The 15,598-nt window shown below is 35.8% G+C and overlaps 6 protein-coding genes across 6 annotated transcripts; 3 read left to right on the top strand and 3 right to left on the bottom strand.

Annotated features, from left to right (window-relative positions):
* Nucleotides 1–79: 79 nt before the first annotated feature.
* set1 (histone methyltransferase SET1) lies at nt 80–3,859 on the top strand (the record flags this gene model as incomplete). The annotated part of the gene is made up of 2 exons (XM_035495122.1): nt 80–3,695; nt 3,756–3,859. The coding sequence occupies 2 exons, from the start codon at nt 80–82 to the stop codon at nt 3,857–3,859; spliced, it is 3,720 nt and encodes a 1,239-aa protein (XP_035351015.1).
* Nucleotides 3,860–4,405: 546 nt separating this feature from the next.
* On the bottom strand, nt 4,406–4,916 carry AtWU_00005 (RNA methylation protein TRM112; the record flags this gene model as incomplete). The annotated part of the gene is made up of 3 exons (XM_035495121.1): nt 4,406–4,410; nt 4,464–4,653; nt 4,731–4,916. The coding sequence occupies 3 exons, from the start codon at nt 4,914–4,916 to the stop codon at nt 4,406–4,408; spliced, it is 381 nt and encodes a 126-aa protein (XP_035351014.1).
* Nucleotides 4,917–5,444: 528 nt separating this feature from the next.
* On the bottom strand, nt 5,445–6,668 carry AtWU_00004 (small ubiquitin-related modifier domain-containing protein; the record flags this gene model as incomplete). The annotated part of the gene is made up of 1 exon (XM_035495120.1): nt 5,445–6,668. One exon carries the CDS (start codon nt 6,666–6,668, stop codon nt 5,445–5,447), a length of 1,224 nt encoding a protein of 407 aa, XP_035351013.1.
* A 317-nt stretch (nt 6,669–6,985) lies between these two features.
* On the top strand, nt 6,986–7,441 carry AtWU_00003 (U4/U6-U5 snRNP complex subunit LSM6; the record flags this gene model as incomplete). The annotated part of the gene is made up of 3 exons (XM_035495119.1): nt 6,986–7,091; nt 7,244–7,357; nt 7,419–7,441. 3 exons carry the CDS (start codon nt 6,986–6,988, stop codon nt 7,439–7,441), a joined length of 243 nt encoding a protein of 80 aa, XP_035351012.1.
* A 757-nt stretch (nt 7,442–8,198) lies between these two features.
* Nucleotides 8,199–9,150, top strand: AtWU_00002 (putative translation initiation factor; the record flags this gene model as incomplete). Its single annotated transcript, XM_035495118.1, has 2 exons — nt 8,199–8,470; nt 8,523–9,150. 2 exons carry the CDS (start codon nt 8,199–8,201, stop codon nt 9,148–9,150), a joined length of 900 nt encoding a protein of 299 aa, XP_035351011.1.
* Nucleotides 9,111–9,517, bottom strand: AtWU_00001 (uncharacterized protein; the record flags this gene model as incomplete). Its single annotated transcript, XM_035495117.1, has 3 exons — nt 9,111–9,300; nt 9,352–9,371; nt 9,479–9,517. 3 exons carry the CDS (start codon nt 9,515–9,517, stop codon nt 9,111–9,113), a joined length of 249 nt encoding a protein of 82 aa, XP_035351010.1.
* Between the last annotated feature and the right edge of the window lie 6,081 nt (nt 9,518–15,598).

The raw sequence follows: 15,598 nt of genomic DNA, 5'->3' as shown, positions 1-15,598 counted from the left end.
ACCGAGTATTATACAACTACCAAGGATGCTACCTGTTGGTTGGAGCTATCGTGGTCTTGGCTTGTAGCCACCTCTCAACATGTCGCGCTCCTCAGCAGGATTTGCAGACTTCTTCCCAACCGCACCGTCCGTCCTCCAGCAAAAGCGCAAGACCATCCGGGAGCGGCCTCGCTCCGAGGCCCATCCGGAACACGACCATAGCGATGAAGGGCGTGCGCTTCCTGAAGAGTCCAAGGCAATCCTTGAGTTGACCACGGGTCTTTACGCGGAGGAACAGAATTTGCCGACTGTCAATGGTGATGGACTTGCAAGTTCTGACAGTGTGAGCGTTTCGGCTGCCCGCCCATCGACACATAAGCATAGCACGGCATATGGGAATGAAGCGCGTCTCGATACGCTTACGCCACTCACTAACGCAGAGTCGTCGCCCGCTCAGAGGCTCAGTCCATCTCACATAAGGACAGCCAACGGGATCGAAGATAGTTCAGGCACCATAAAGACCGATGACATAAAGCCCGCCATGACGCCCCTGCAAACCCCACCAACGCCTCGATCGCAGAGTCGCACTTCTGGAAACGTGAGGGGCTGGAAGTTAGTCTATGACCCAGATTCAGAGAAGCGGATATCATCGAAGGAGAAGCGAAGGAAAGCGCGATATGTGGATATAGTGCCTAATGGGCAAGATGATCGACCAGCAGACCCTCGTTTAAAGATATCCAATTATTCGCGAGGTGGTGGCTGCAAGCAGAAGACCAAGTTTCGGCCAGCTCCTTACTCATTGAAACACTGGCCATACGACGCTTCGACAACTATTGGCCCTGGACCTCCGGTACAGATAGTGGTCACCGGATTCGATCCCTTGACCCCAATCGCCCCAATAAATGCGTTGTTCTCGAGTTTCGGGGAGATTGCTGAAATCAACAACCGCACCGATCCAATAACCGGTAGATTTCTGGGGATATGTTCAGTCAAATATAAAGATAGCGCATCTTTCAGAGGAGGCGGGCCCGTTCTCGCGGCGAACGCAGCCAGGCGAGCCTATTATGAGTGCAAAAAAGAGCAACGGATTGGAACGCGCAGAATCAGAGTCGAGCTAGACCGGGACGGCATCGTCTCGGCAAAGATAGTAACAAGGGCAGTCGACTCTCAGAGGATGGGGGACAGGAACAACCTTCTGAGTGCAGAGGAACCTAAAACGGGCGTCTCGGCAAAGAATAATGAGCCTCCACCGACGGCTCCCAAGGGCCCTTCTGGAAGGTCCCAAATGCGCCCTACGGTCCCAGTCCCGGAAGGGCCGAGGGCAAGCTTTTTGAAGCCTGTTGTACCATCACTGGTGGAAGAAATACCTATACTGAGTCAGATCAAGCGTGACCCATATATATTCATCGCACACTGTTACGTACCGGTCCTCAGTACCACCGTTCCGCATTTGAAGAAAAGGCTCAAACTATTCGATTGGAAAGACATACGTTGCGACAAGACAGGGTACTACATTGTGTTTGAGAATTCAAGGCGCGGCGAAGAAGAAACCGAAAGATGCTACAAGATGTGCCATATGAAACCTCTGTTCACATACATTATGAACATGGAGAGTCAGCCCTATGGGAATCCTAATTACGAACGAAGTCCAAGTCCCCAGAGACTGCAGGCCGAACAGCGAGAGCGAGCCGAAAAGGACAGGCTGAAAAGGGAAGCAGAGTTGGACATCGAAGAAGAAAAAAGACAACGTGCCCTGGATCTGGACCCTTGCAGAGAGGTGGTGGCGATAATAATACGGGACCTACGAGACAAATTACTTGAAGATGTGAAGTCTCGAATTGCAGCACCGGCCTTGTATGACTACCTGGATCCAGTTCGACATGCTACGAAGAGGGAGAGGCTGGGAATTCCTGAACCGGAGGGGGCTAAAAGGCCTATGTTCCGCATCGACCTCGACAGTTCAGCTGGCACACCTGACTCACGCTCTGACTTGTCAACCAGTAGGAATCCTTTGGGTTCGTCTGGTCTAAATATACTTGCTCTTCCACGGATCAGAAAGGCACATCGACTAGATCGCACGAACGCTGCGTTCTTGGATGAAAGAAGAAAACAGCCCTTACGAAAGAAGGAAGTAAGACCACTTTACCATCGTCTCCAGCAACTACACGATGTGGACGATTCAGACGATGAGCAAAGGACACCCTTTACCAGAGACACTGAAGATTTAGACAGTCGTGCCCCGAGCCGAATGAGTTCTGAGACCTCGGATTCAGAGGAAGACTCGGATCGGATCGGCTCTGAAACGTTGGAAGTTCCTGTTGCCGAAAGGCAGACCGATAGTGATAGGTCTCACGATATAGACATCACGAGAGATGATGAATCTGGCGTTTCGCCAAGCGAGGCTCCCGAGCAGGTCCCTGACCGACTCCAATCTTCATCACGCAAAAGAAAGGTGGATGATGACCGAGCAAAGGCACGGAAGAAACAGAAAGGAGGCGACGAATGCTTCGATATGGATGATGCGGCAGGATCTGGGGAGGACCAAGACATGGCATGCTCCCCATCTCGGTCAGATACCACCCAGGATGTCATCGCAGCGGCAGATGAACCATCTGTAACTGGCACGGATCCCTTGGTCTCCCATGGTCAATTGGCAGGGCATGGTCAGAAAGATGATGCAGTGGCACTCATGGACTCATGGGGTGCTGATGTTGAGTACAAAGGTCTCGGCAAAGACCATCGCCATCTTGTATCCCAAGTTGGTAGTTTTGAGCATGGCAAGCAGACTGAAGAGCCTAGAACGGAGATTGAATGGCGAGTATCGAATGACGAGCCTCGCTCAACGGTCGATGACGACGAATCGATTGTGCTGGATCTCGACGGTTGGCAGAATTTAGTTAAGGATGAAGAGGATCTTCGCTTTCTTCGTGATGTCTTACGAGAATTCTCGAGATCCAATGTTGGCAACCTTTCAGCTTGGGCTTGGAGACAAAAGGAGATTAAGGCACTTAATCGCCCTGAAGAGTCTGGTCCGGTACGCGAGGAGACCGTCATTCCCGGTTACTACGTTTCAAACACGACCGGGGCAGCAAGAACTGAAGGAAGAAAACGGATCTTGGAGTCGGAGAAATCAAAATATCTGCCACACCGGATCAAAGTTCAAAAGGCCCGTGAAGAGCGAGAAGCTAGGGCGAAGAGCGATCCACATGCTGTTGCTGCAGAAGCCGCAAGGATTGCTGCAGCAAAAACGATTTCGAAGTCCACTTCCCGTTCAACAAGGGTTAACAATCGCCGCCTCATTGCTGATATCAACGCTCAAAAGCAGGCTCTTCCAACTCAGAGCGGCGATGGAGATGTTCTCCGGTTCAACCAGTTGAAGAAACGGAAGAAGCCAGTTCGTTTTGCTCGATCCGCCATCCATAATTGGGGCCTCTATGCAGAAGAGAACATATCTGCGAACGACATGATCATTGAATATGTGGGTGAGAAGGTCCGGCAGCAGGTTGCTGACATGAGAGAACGGCGTTACCTGAAAAGCGGAATCGGTAGTAGTTACCTTTTTCGTATCGATGAAAACACAGTTATAGATGCGACAAAGAGGGGTGGTATTGCCAGGTTTATCAACCACAGCTGTACGCCGAATTGCACGGCCAAAATAATAAAGGTCGATGGCAGCAAGCGAATCGTCATCTATGCATTACGAGACATTGAAAGGGGTAAGTGGGCATGGCATGTATTGGTCAAATTGAAAAGATACTAACATACTCCATAAACAGACGAAGAGCTGACATATGACTACAAATTTGAGAGAGAGTGGGATAGCGATGACAGAATCCCGTGCCTCTGTGGTTCGACCGGGTGTAAAGGTTTTCTCAACTAAGGCTTCCACTGAGTTCCCGGAATCCATGTCAAAAAGAACTTCCTCCCCACTACTCTTTGTCTCTCACTCTGTCCCTCTCTCCCTCTCTCTCACACACACTCTAGCTCTCTCGCTCTCTCCCTCTCTTACTCTCTTACTCTCTCTCCTCCTCTCCCCTTCCATACCCAGCCACTCAAATCTCGATACCTTCCTCAATCTTGGTCTGCAAATCCATCTATAGATAGATGCATTAGTCTGATGGCGTTCATTGGAATTGGTCGAGAGAAGGACCAGCATCCGGCTGGTAGGATTGTATTTTATAACAACGAAGTGCGTATCTCATGATATGAGTTGACCGGCTGCAAGGCATTCGTGGAACTTCAAGTCCCAAATTAACTTGCGATCCTTTGTTTACGTAGAGTTGACAGCCGGTTGGCAGTATTGGTAGATGCAAAGCCGACTGACGGAAGGTCACAAATATTTTTGTCAATAAGAGACCAACAGATTCCTGGACAGGCATCTCGTGTTCCAGTGACCGGGCTCACTTGAACTCACACCTTCGTATATTTAGACTGCGCGTGGTCAGCAAAGTCAAGGACAAGGTTAACGGAAAAGAATATCAGACCCAAATGGCTGGGAAGAAGAAAGTTAGCGATTCCTTCCTTGATCATATATTCATGGCCGCAATTTCCGCAACACAATCTTCCTTCAACAACCTGTGTTTCTAACAAGAGCCTGTGGAGTTCCTTTAGAAGCTGCTCATCATTAAGCGCATCACCTTCCGGCTTAGTGTCTGGGATTTTGGGAAAACCGAGCTATTTCCGGGTGAGTTCAAACAGCCTATAAAGCAGTGTATGGTATGATTTGCATTGGACCAGGAGTGTACACGCACCTCATTTGCCATGACTCGCAGCGCTTCCCAATCAATCCGAGGAATAATATTGAGTATGAACTCTGGCTGGAACTCCAGTTCCTGCAATTCTAATTCAGCATCTCGAAAATGCAGCGGATATGATGCTGCTGCTGTTTTGCACCCCTTCACAGCACAGGTCAGAAAGTTGACAGTGATGAGCTTCATTTCGAATAGAGATATTAACCCAGAATGAAGAAAGTGGGCGACGGTTCTACATTTTCCTTACAGAGTTCGCTTTGGATATATTGGGTGGGAAATTTTTAGTGTCTTACGTTATCGGTAATTTTCATACTTTGGCTGCCGTTTCTCAAGCCTCAGCGAAATTTAAATTAACATGCTACGAATTAGGGGGTAGTTACGAGACAAGCACATGCCTTTGAAGAAATCAAAGATTTGAAGATGAAATAATCCAGACTTGAGAACAATGTCAGCTGTCTTCTACGGCGCAGAGAATCACTGGTATGGTATGATGCCGTGAAATCATGTTTCATATGGGGTAATGAAACCACCCTCCCCCACTCATTCCTGGGAAGATATCAATTTAGGTATCAAACTATAGAAATTTTGAGAAATCTAAGACCACTGCAAATTCCGATATGACTGATAAAATTTAAGCTAGTACAAATTGTTTATTATATATGTGAACAGGTTTTTAGACATATTCGTGATATTTTGCCTACATTTGTAACTCATTCACTTGATTATAACCTCCACAAGATCGCTGTTCATGAGCTCGTAGTCTGCAAGATAAGCATTATTATCTAAGCGGTCACCATCAAATACAAGTTGTATATCACGGGTTGCGGGTATCTGCCTAGCAGCACGAAAGGTAGCAACTAGCTCTGATACCTGCATCTCCAGGTTCAGCTCTACCTTCAAATCACCAAACCCGGGACACTTTAATAGTATCCTGTCTGGGGACGAAGTTGCTCCATTCCAGCTCGTATATTCCGGACTGGACTTGGCGTCAGTCACAGTCTGTGAGTGTGAAAGATCAGCGTTGAGAAGGTCTTCTGTAGAAGCTTCCATATGAACTTGTATATCCTCCACATCTAAGTGGAATGTGTCATGTCCGTTAAAATTACCGCTTTTTGCATGGATTCCCAGGCTTCGGCATGTAGTAACATCAAACAGTCTCTTACCCTTCCAGGTCAGGAAGACCGATTCTTGCATTTCTTTGGTGAATTTCTGGCGATTACACCATGCTAGACGGACATCCTTTAGAGGTTGGTTCATTTTTCGGCGGACAATCAATGGTTTGGTATTTGGGATTTTTGAGGTAATGAGGATCTGCACTATTGCTTGATTATGGGCAAGACTGTGATTATGGGGTTTGACAGTCTCATCAACTTCCCGAGCATTTTCGAAACGTGACTGCTGCACGGAAGCAATCTTGTTCTCTTTGACTGCTTTTGTAACTTCTGAATGCGCACGGATTGTCCCAACTTGAGTAAGCTCCACATCAGGTAGTGACTCACAACATTGGTCGTCAGTCTCTGTTGTAATTCCAACTGTGATACCACAAGATGAGACTCCCGCGGATGGACCACAACTATCGCCATTGTTATTGGTCTCTTGTAAGTGCTCATAAGAAGCATTATAATCCAATGGTTGTTCCGCATTGTGCAGTGCTTCATTGTGAGTGAGGGCCTCTAATGAACTTTCTGCGGAGGGCTGTCTGCAGGAGAGACGTCGACGTTTGGAGTTTGTGTGCTCTGATTCCTGCTCTGGTTCCTGCTCTGGTTCCTGCTCTGGTTCCTCCTTTGGTTCCTGCACTACAGACAGTCGGCTAGCACGAGCTTTCCGGTTGGCAGTGATAATGTCATTATAGACTTGACCAGCATGACGGTAGAAATTCGGGTCTGTTCCTTCATCTCCCCTGCTTGCCCATGAAGGCTTTTTGAAAAACGAACGCATTTGAGTCGGACGTGGTGAAAGGTATTGATGAGTGCAAATCGGATATCGCAATGGAATTAAAATGAGTGTGAGTTGCCCAGATGCAGTCATACAGAATGCTTGATAAAACAGTACTCAATGTTACAGTGTTACAGCTTACGGAGAGGCACGTGTTTCATGACCTCGGCCTTCGTCTAACCCCTTTCGGGCTAAGACTGATGATAACCCCCAATCACTACTAAATCAGTGAAATTGCCGATTACGATCACCTAGCGCCTGTTGAGCATTTCCAGCCCTTATTCAAAGCTTAGAGATAGGAAGAGAGAAAGGACAGCAAAATGGAGAACGGTGCCTCATCTGATGGCAAAGATCCCTCAGCTTTTCTGGGTGAAATCATTGGCGCCCCAGTTACTGTTAAATTGAACTCAGGCGTTGTCTATAAAGGTGAACAGTCATCTTCTGCTTTGTTCTACCTACTGTTTCTGCCAAAATCGAGTCTTTCTCCCCCGGTACAGGAGAAGAGTACGACTCTTATGGGGGACAGGAGATATATACAAACGAAGAACAGGAATATTAAACGCTAACGAACTCTTCAGGGGAACTTCAATCGGTAGATGGCTATATGAATATCGCTCTGGAGAAATCTGAGGAGTTTGTTAATGGAAATCTGTCCCGCAGTTACGGGGATGCCTTCATTCGCGGAAATAACGGTTTGTTATGTCACACCTAAGGAGATGAACACGTCTAACTATTTCTCTTTGACTCTCATAGTGCTGTATATATCCGCGCATTAATACTATGAATTTCTATTAGCGACTCTTTTCTATCAACTGGATGACCAGCGCAGATAGTCAATCCAAATGGTTTTTGTTTGAGCCTCTGAACGAGGTTTCCAGCAGCGGAAACAATCTCTTATTTTAAGACCCATGTCAAATAAAAGGATAGTTATACTTTAGAATCTGCACTACTTCCATTGCGCAAACCAGGAATCGCTCATGGAGGGGTAACCGTCTGACTAGAGGCTGCTTTATAAGGTACGGCAGTGACCTAGGCACTGTGCCCCACCTAACGGTTAAAAGTGCGATTCTGGATTCAGTGCTGTGTTACAGACCAGCAAGTTAGGCTCCGAGTTTCAAATTTTCTAATCATCCAGCCAACGTCACATTCGATCTTTACTTTATCTTTTCGTACTCGGTCTTGCAGAGCCTACTTTCTGCTTTATTTTTAAAGTGTGCCCTCGCAAGGAACTTATAGCGTTCAGAAGTCTTGAACCAATTCGCCTCTTTTGAATTGAACAAAATCATGACTTTACAGGCAATCAGATATAACGAGGGCAATCTGTCCATCATAGATCAACTGCAGCTTCCATATGTGGAACAATACATAACGATACAATCAAGTGAGGAAGCATGGCACGCAATAAAAGATATGCGTGTAAGAGGAGCACCCGCTATTGCCATTGTAGCGGCCCTCGCTCTTGCATCTGAACTTCATGGCCTTATTTCATGCAATGGCATTCCCTCAGAAGCCCCAGAGGTTCAAGCTTTCATCATGGACAAGCTAGATTATCTTGTGAGCAGCAGACCCACGGCAGTAAATCTGGCCGATGCTGCTCGGAAGCTTAGGGCCGTGGCGAGTGATCATACACAAAGGCCTGGATCGACTGGGCGCAGCGTCGCTACTGCTCTGATACAAGCAGCAGAGGAAATGCTGGTGAAGGATATTGAGGACAACAAAAACATAGGAAAGCATGGTGCCCAATGGATCATGGCCAATGCCGTGGGCAAGCCGAAGGCTACTGTTCTCACACATTGCAATACGGGGTAAGTACAACCAAGCTCAACTGCAGGTGATCCGATCCTAACCCGCCGTCAGCTCCCTTGCAACATCAGGTTACGGCACTGCGCTCGGAGTTATCCGCGCCCTTGCGTCTACAGAGAATCTGAACCGTGCTTACTGCACCGAGACACGACCCTACAATCAAGGATCTCGGTTGACTGCGTTCGAATTGGTCCACGACCGTCTCCCCGCCACTCTCATAACAGACTCTATGGCCGCTGCTCTACTTGCGAAGTCTGGTACTCAGGTAGATGCCATCGTAGTGGGAGCGGATAGGGTGGCTGCGAACGGAGATACAGCGAATAAAATTGGTACTTATGGCCTCGCTGTGCTTGCAAGGTATCACGGTGTGAAATTCCTCGTTGCTGCACCGCTTACTACAATTGATCTGGCCACCCCGTCCGGTCATGAAATCATAATCGAGGAACGTGCGGCCTCCGAAGTCACAACTGTCAGAGGACCGCGTGCCAACAAATCTACCGATGATATTGAATTAGAAACTGTGCGCATAGCCGCTGATGGCATCGATGTCTGGAACCCGGCCTTTGATGTCACACCGTCCACACTTATTGACGGTATCATCACAGAGAAGGGCGTGGCAGAGAAGGACGCCGATGGCCAGTTTCACTTGGAGGACTTGTTTCGCAACTCCTCCTCAACATGAGCTTGTGTCGATGTCACCTCGTCTTGATTATAGCATTGCCCATTCGTCTGCTCGGTTTCTGGGTGCTTTTCAAACGCGTTCAGTAACTCCTCTATTTTGTTCTCCAGGTTGTCCAAATGATTTTCCAGCGCCAGAGCTGTCATTTCGCCACTGGGACCATCCTGTTAGGTGAAAACAAGGGTTGGTTGTCTTGACGCATACCTTGTAATATCCTTGAAAGCCTGTTGCTAGTGATCAGCATCTTCATGTTGAATATAGCAATACCAAGGCGCTAAAAATGTATGTATCCATTAAACTGCGATTACTGGTCATGCTCGGATCAACTTACTTGGGCGATGGTATCATTATGTTGGTCACTAGAAGGCATGGCTGCTGTGCGGGTATCTTGGTGGGTGATGGCTCAATAATTTGAAGGCCGACAAGAACTTGGGTGCTAGTTTAGAGTATATAATAATGTTCTGCCAGTCAATTCCGCCATGTTTGTCCTAACTCCATTTCAGCAGCCTTCTAGATTGTCCTAGCAATGGTCATATGACTTTGCATACCGCCTCTGCAGTCTTGTAAAAGCAGCTCTGTAGAGTCTGTATATATAATATACAATGACCTACGTGTGGTTCCTGGATGGAGATTCTCAGATTATATTGAGTTCGGTATTTCTTTTTCATAGAAAAGATCATTATGATCGGAAGTTTGTCAGGAAGAAAAGCCTGCAGGCCCTGGCAGTTATGACAACTGTGAGAACCTAAAGACTACAATAACTAATCATATATGAATGAAGCCTGTGTATTCATATGGACTAATAATTTTTTAAGTAAAAATTGGAAAAACTATTTATTCCACGAAAATTAGGCTGTTTTATATATATTTTTAAAAATTAATTTCTACTTAGAAAATTTTATTTTATTTTTATTATCTATTTTATTAATGTATTACCAGCTTCTCTAGTTTTTTTTTATTTCTTTTTTTTATTAATTTTATATTTTAATTATTTTTCAAAATTATTATCAGTAATCTTCCAATCTGAGAGATTATATAATCTTTATATAATAATTATATTATTAAATATAAAATAATTAAAGTTTTATATATTTACATTTTTAAAATATAGCTATTCCTAAGCGTGAGATTTTAATATAGATATTATTATTATTATTATTATTATTATTATTATTATTATTATTATTATTATTATTATTATTATTATTATTATTATTATTATTATTATTATTATTATTCTAAAAAGCATGTTATAAACCATTAATTTCAATCTATATAATAATTTAATTAAACCTGTTTGAAAATAAAATATTTCTATGGATTTGCCTGGTATTTTGTAGTTATTTTTTTATTTTTCTTCGAATTTATTAATTTTATTTTATATAGCTAGAACTTTCTGCTATTAAAATTTATTTTTAATTTTAATAATTTTAATATAAAAACCCAATAAATAGTTATATAGAATATTATTATATAATTACTTAGTATTCATGTTTTTTATAGTACTATAAGTAAATTTAATAATACATAATAATATCAATTGATTAATACTAAATTAGCATGAGTTATACTGTAAATAATATTTAAATATTTGATTTATTCTTTTTGCTTTATTATTAACTTACAGATAAAGTACTGTTCGAAGGTTTAATATTATAAAATTATTATAAATCAAATCCAATTAAAATTTATTTATAAAAATAAATTCCTAACAGATATAACTTTAATAAAGAATCTGAAAATTGATTTAACCTGTTGATAAAATAAATAAATAGAATTCATAATATTTATTATTGATAGAAAATAATAAAAATAATTAATGAAAGTTTAAGAGTATTATATAATTAATATATCAGAACACTATAACTTTGATATGATAAATAATTTGAATATATTTAGGAATACTTATATTCTTATATAATTCGTTCCAGTAGAATTTTCTATACAATAAATTTTATATTTAGATTTTTCCAAACTCCAAAGTATTCTATTAATAAATTATTCTAATGTAAATAAATGAATATTTGGTATAATTCTAGAGTAATAAAATATAAACAATAGATTTAAAATATATATAACTAGTGATTTTAATAATTTAATTATTATAATTTTATTATTTTTCTATCAATTTTTACTGTTATATTTCTAGATTTTATTGTAGATATAATATCTTCTGGAGTTTAGAATTATATACATTTAAGTATAGAATTTTATAATATATATCTGTAATAATATAAAGCAAAAAATAAGATTTTTTAAAATAAAATTCTTAAAAGTTTAATTAGCTGTTTCTATATTAGCTAAATTATTAAAAGCTTTTAAGTTTAATATTATATAAGTATCAAATCCAGGGTAACTCTATATACTCCAAGACTTAACGTATATCTTTTTCATAATTGATTTTTTATAATTAAAATTCTAATTATTAGAGAAAGTATATCTATGAATTATTTTTAAATCAAGAATATAAAACAGATTTTATTTCAAATTTGATTTGCATTTTAGAGAAAATTCAATTAAATTCAATTGAGTTTTATTTTTAATAATACAATATATAAAAAATGAAAGATAAAAACTATTAAACGTACTTTCTACTAATTCTAGTTTAGTATATTAAAAACTATAAGTTAAAATAACTAAAATAAATTTTAATCATCTAAGAAACTTCTTCGAGATATTATTATTATTATTTTGTTCATATCATTAATCTCTAATTTAAGTATATTATAAATATAAAGAAAATAAGAGATATCTATACTCTAAATGAATACTTTGATAATATCTATTATAAAACTAGATTTACAATACTGAGGGCCTATCTAAAGCTTTAATTTTAGAGATAATTATATATACAAATATTTAAGATTATTTTATATTATATTATAAGAAATATAGTACTACTTACAATATTTTACCTATAATTTTATAATTTAAGATCTTTAAATCTCGATCACCAGTAATATTCTTATTAATTGATTTATTTGATTACATTCTGATTCATGTAATATACAATCTAAATTATTATATTATTAATCTTTTAAATATATAAATATATCTTTATTATAATATGAGTTCTCCCGGAATCAAGATCTTCATAAAACTTAATTTATTATAATACTGCTTACTGTATTTGATATAAATCTTATTAATTTAACTTAATATATATAAACTAGAAATTAATATAAAGTCTTATTTTATCATCTTTAAATAGAAATATAATATCAAGATAATAAAGAGCTTTTTTAATATTATAATAGATTTAATTAATTTAACATGATCAGCCTATTATAAATCTATAATATTTTGATCTTAATAAGATTTTTTTGATTATATTCGAAGAATTATTTCTACTGCTACTTTTCTGATAGTACTTGATATTAGTGATGTTTTTTTAACAGTATATTTATTTACATAAATTGTTACTCTTTACAATCGGTTTAACTACTTGGAATTATATAATCTTTCCAGTGAGTCTTTGTAATATTACAGTTGAATAATATTAATGAATACTAGAAATGTAATATAGATAGTCAAAAATAATAGTTAAATATATTTTTTTCAGGATTATTTAATCTCTGAAAGTATTCGTGGGTGTGCTTTTGTAAAGACACTTGTTCATGGCTTTAAATCCAGGACAACTGTATATATTTTATATGATAGCTTTTAGATAAATAGATAATCTTAATGTATCTTAATATAAATTAAATATAAATATCTAGTATTTTTAATAGTATCTTATCCCAGTAAATACGTAAAATATTATGAAGTATCTTTTTATTTTTTTTATATTTCTCTAGCCGAAGGATTCGATAGTTTCTATAAAGGATGTATTTTGAAATATATTTAAACATAAATAATTGAATTGAAATCAGGTAATAGAAAGCTAATATTTGATCTAAATTAAATATATATTAATCTAGTCTTTGATCTTTTCTGCCTAGTGAATTAATATATTATATTAAAATAAGATTATCAATTTAAATATAATATTCAGAGATATAAATCAAATACAATCATTCTAAGATATCTCTAGATTATGTTCTATAATAATTATAAGAGCTAATCAAATAATCCTATTCAGTGCATCTAAACTAGAATATTGAATTGAATATAAGAGGAGAACGGAAAGAAATATAAGAAAATATATATAAATAATAAAGATAAATGAATAATATAAAGCAAACAGAATAAATAAATAAGATTTTATATAACTAATAAAATAAATAAAAATTATATTATATATCTTAATTATATTATTTATTATTATATTTTTTTAAGACTGACTGTTCTTAATTAAAGATATATTATGATTCTTATAATTTAATATAAACTTATCAGGCTCAGCAGCAGCTTATTATTATAATGATCATTTAAAAAGTCTGGGATAGATAGAGTATCAAATATAATAATTTTATAAATGAAATAAAATATTCTTAAAATTTCTAAATATTATATATAATCTGCTTTAGCTAAAGCAAACTATTTAATATTATATTGTAAATATTTATAATATAAATAACTAATAATTATCTCTTTAACTTTTTATTTTATTTATTTATCAACTTTAATAGAAAAAGCAGTATTCTAAATCTGGTTAAATAAAAATTCTAATAAATTTTAGAATTATAGTTTCTTAATATAAAAAATTAAATATATATATACATTTTTCAGAAGATAAATTTTATATATATTATTTATTTTATTAATAATCAGAATAGATTTATATTAATCATCTGAAAAATTATATAAAGACTGGCTCTAGTATTAGTTTTCTATATTAATAATTTATTTATTAAATCTATTAGTCTTAAGCCTTTTAAATATTTTCTCAAATAAAAAACTAGATTTATTTTATTCAATAAATGAATTCTTATATCTAATTTTAAATAATTATATATAGTAGAGAATCTATAGAAAATATTCAATTAAACAATATTCTAGATTTGTAATATTTTCATTATAAATAATAATAGTTTAGTAGATTTATACAAAAAATAATAATAATAAAATTAATCAAAGATAATAGTTTTAACCAGTTATTCTAGAAATAATTAATAAATAAAATAAATTGTTACATTATATATTAATCAATAATCTCTATCTAACTATTAGTTTAAAAATAATATATAATAAAAAATAAATTTAATTTATAAGATTTTATAATATTTATCTTGTAAATTAGTTATAAACTGGCATCTATATTTACTACTAATTATATTTAATAATTCTATTTAGATATAGATTTAGTTTATAGATAAATATATTATATCTTATATAGATATTTGCTTAGTATATAAAATAAAAATTATATATTTATTTAATAATAATTTATTATAATAAAGACTGTATCATAACTATAATAAATTTTTTATTTTTTTTAAAAATTTATTAAAATATACTATTATAAATATATAGAAATTAGCAGAAAATAAAACAAATTTAAAAAATACATTATAATAAATATCTTAAATATCTTTATATTTATATATTAAATAATTATTTATATAATATTAAATATTTCTGTTCCAGATACTCCAGTAATATTAATATTTTATGAGAATAATAATTTTTATATATCTAAAATACGCGAGTAAGAGTTAATAATAAATCTTATTTAATAGGTATATTTGAAAATATTTTTCATCAGGAACTACCAGTTAGTTTTTATATAATAATAATTTATTTTTTTTTAAAAATAACTTATTATCTGGTTATCGTGCTTTCTTTCAAAAAGGTTTTAAAATTTAATAATTATTTATAATATTCAATATATAATTAATTATATAAAGATTCAGCTTTACAGAAATTATTATTATAATAAATTTAACAAATTTAAATTAAGATTCAGAAGTAATTAACTTTAATTTCATTAAGTTTTAATAATATTTAAAAATAATGATATTTTAATAATGTAATAATATAATAAACTTTATATAGGTAAGGCAGTTAGCTAGAATATTATTTTTTTAAATAATAATAAATAATAAATTAATAATAAAAGAGTATCTCTGCCCAGTAGATCTATTTAGTATATTAAATTTCTTAATAATTATAAGATATTTTAAGATTCAGTAAATTGTTACAATATTAAATTTAAATTATTATAATTTTTCTAATTCTGTATGATACTCTGTTAGAATTTATATAATTATTAATATTTTTATATTATAGATATTATAATTATACTTAAGGACATAATCTTGAAATAATAAATTGTAAAATATTATATTTTATTAATTTATTAGAAAGGATGTTTATTATTATTTTATTAATAATATTCATATTTATCTGCATAAATCTAAATAAATTATAATATATTAATATAAATTAAAATATTATGAAATTAGTTTATATAAAAAGGTATCTTTCTATAAGGGTAAATATAATGAGATAGTATGAAGAGTATGTCTTATTCACGAATATAAAATGTAAAGGTAATCTTCTTGAAATA

This window comes from Aspergillus tubingensis (assembly GCF_013340325.1).
Source record: "Aspergillus tubingensis WU-2223L DNA, scaffold_1, whole genome shotgun sequence".
NCBI classification, from domain to species: domain Eukaryota; kingdom Fungi; phylum Ascomycota; class Eurotiomycetes; order Eurotiales; family Aspergillaceae; genus Aspergillus; species Aspergillus tubingensis.
Note: the sequence above shows the minus strand (reverse complement) of the source record. Positions and strands in the feature narration are given on the sequence as shown.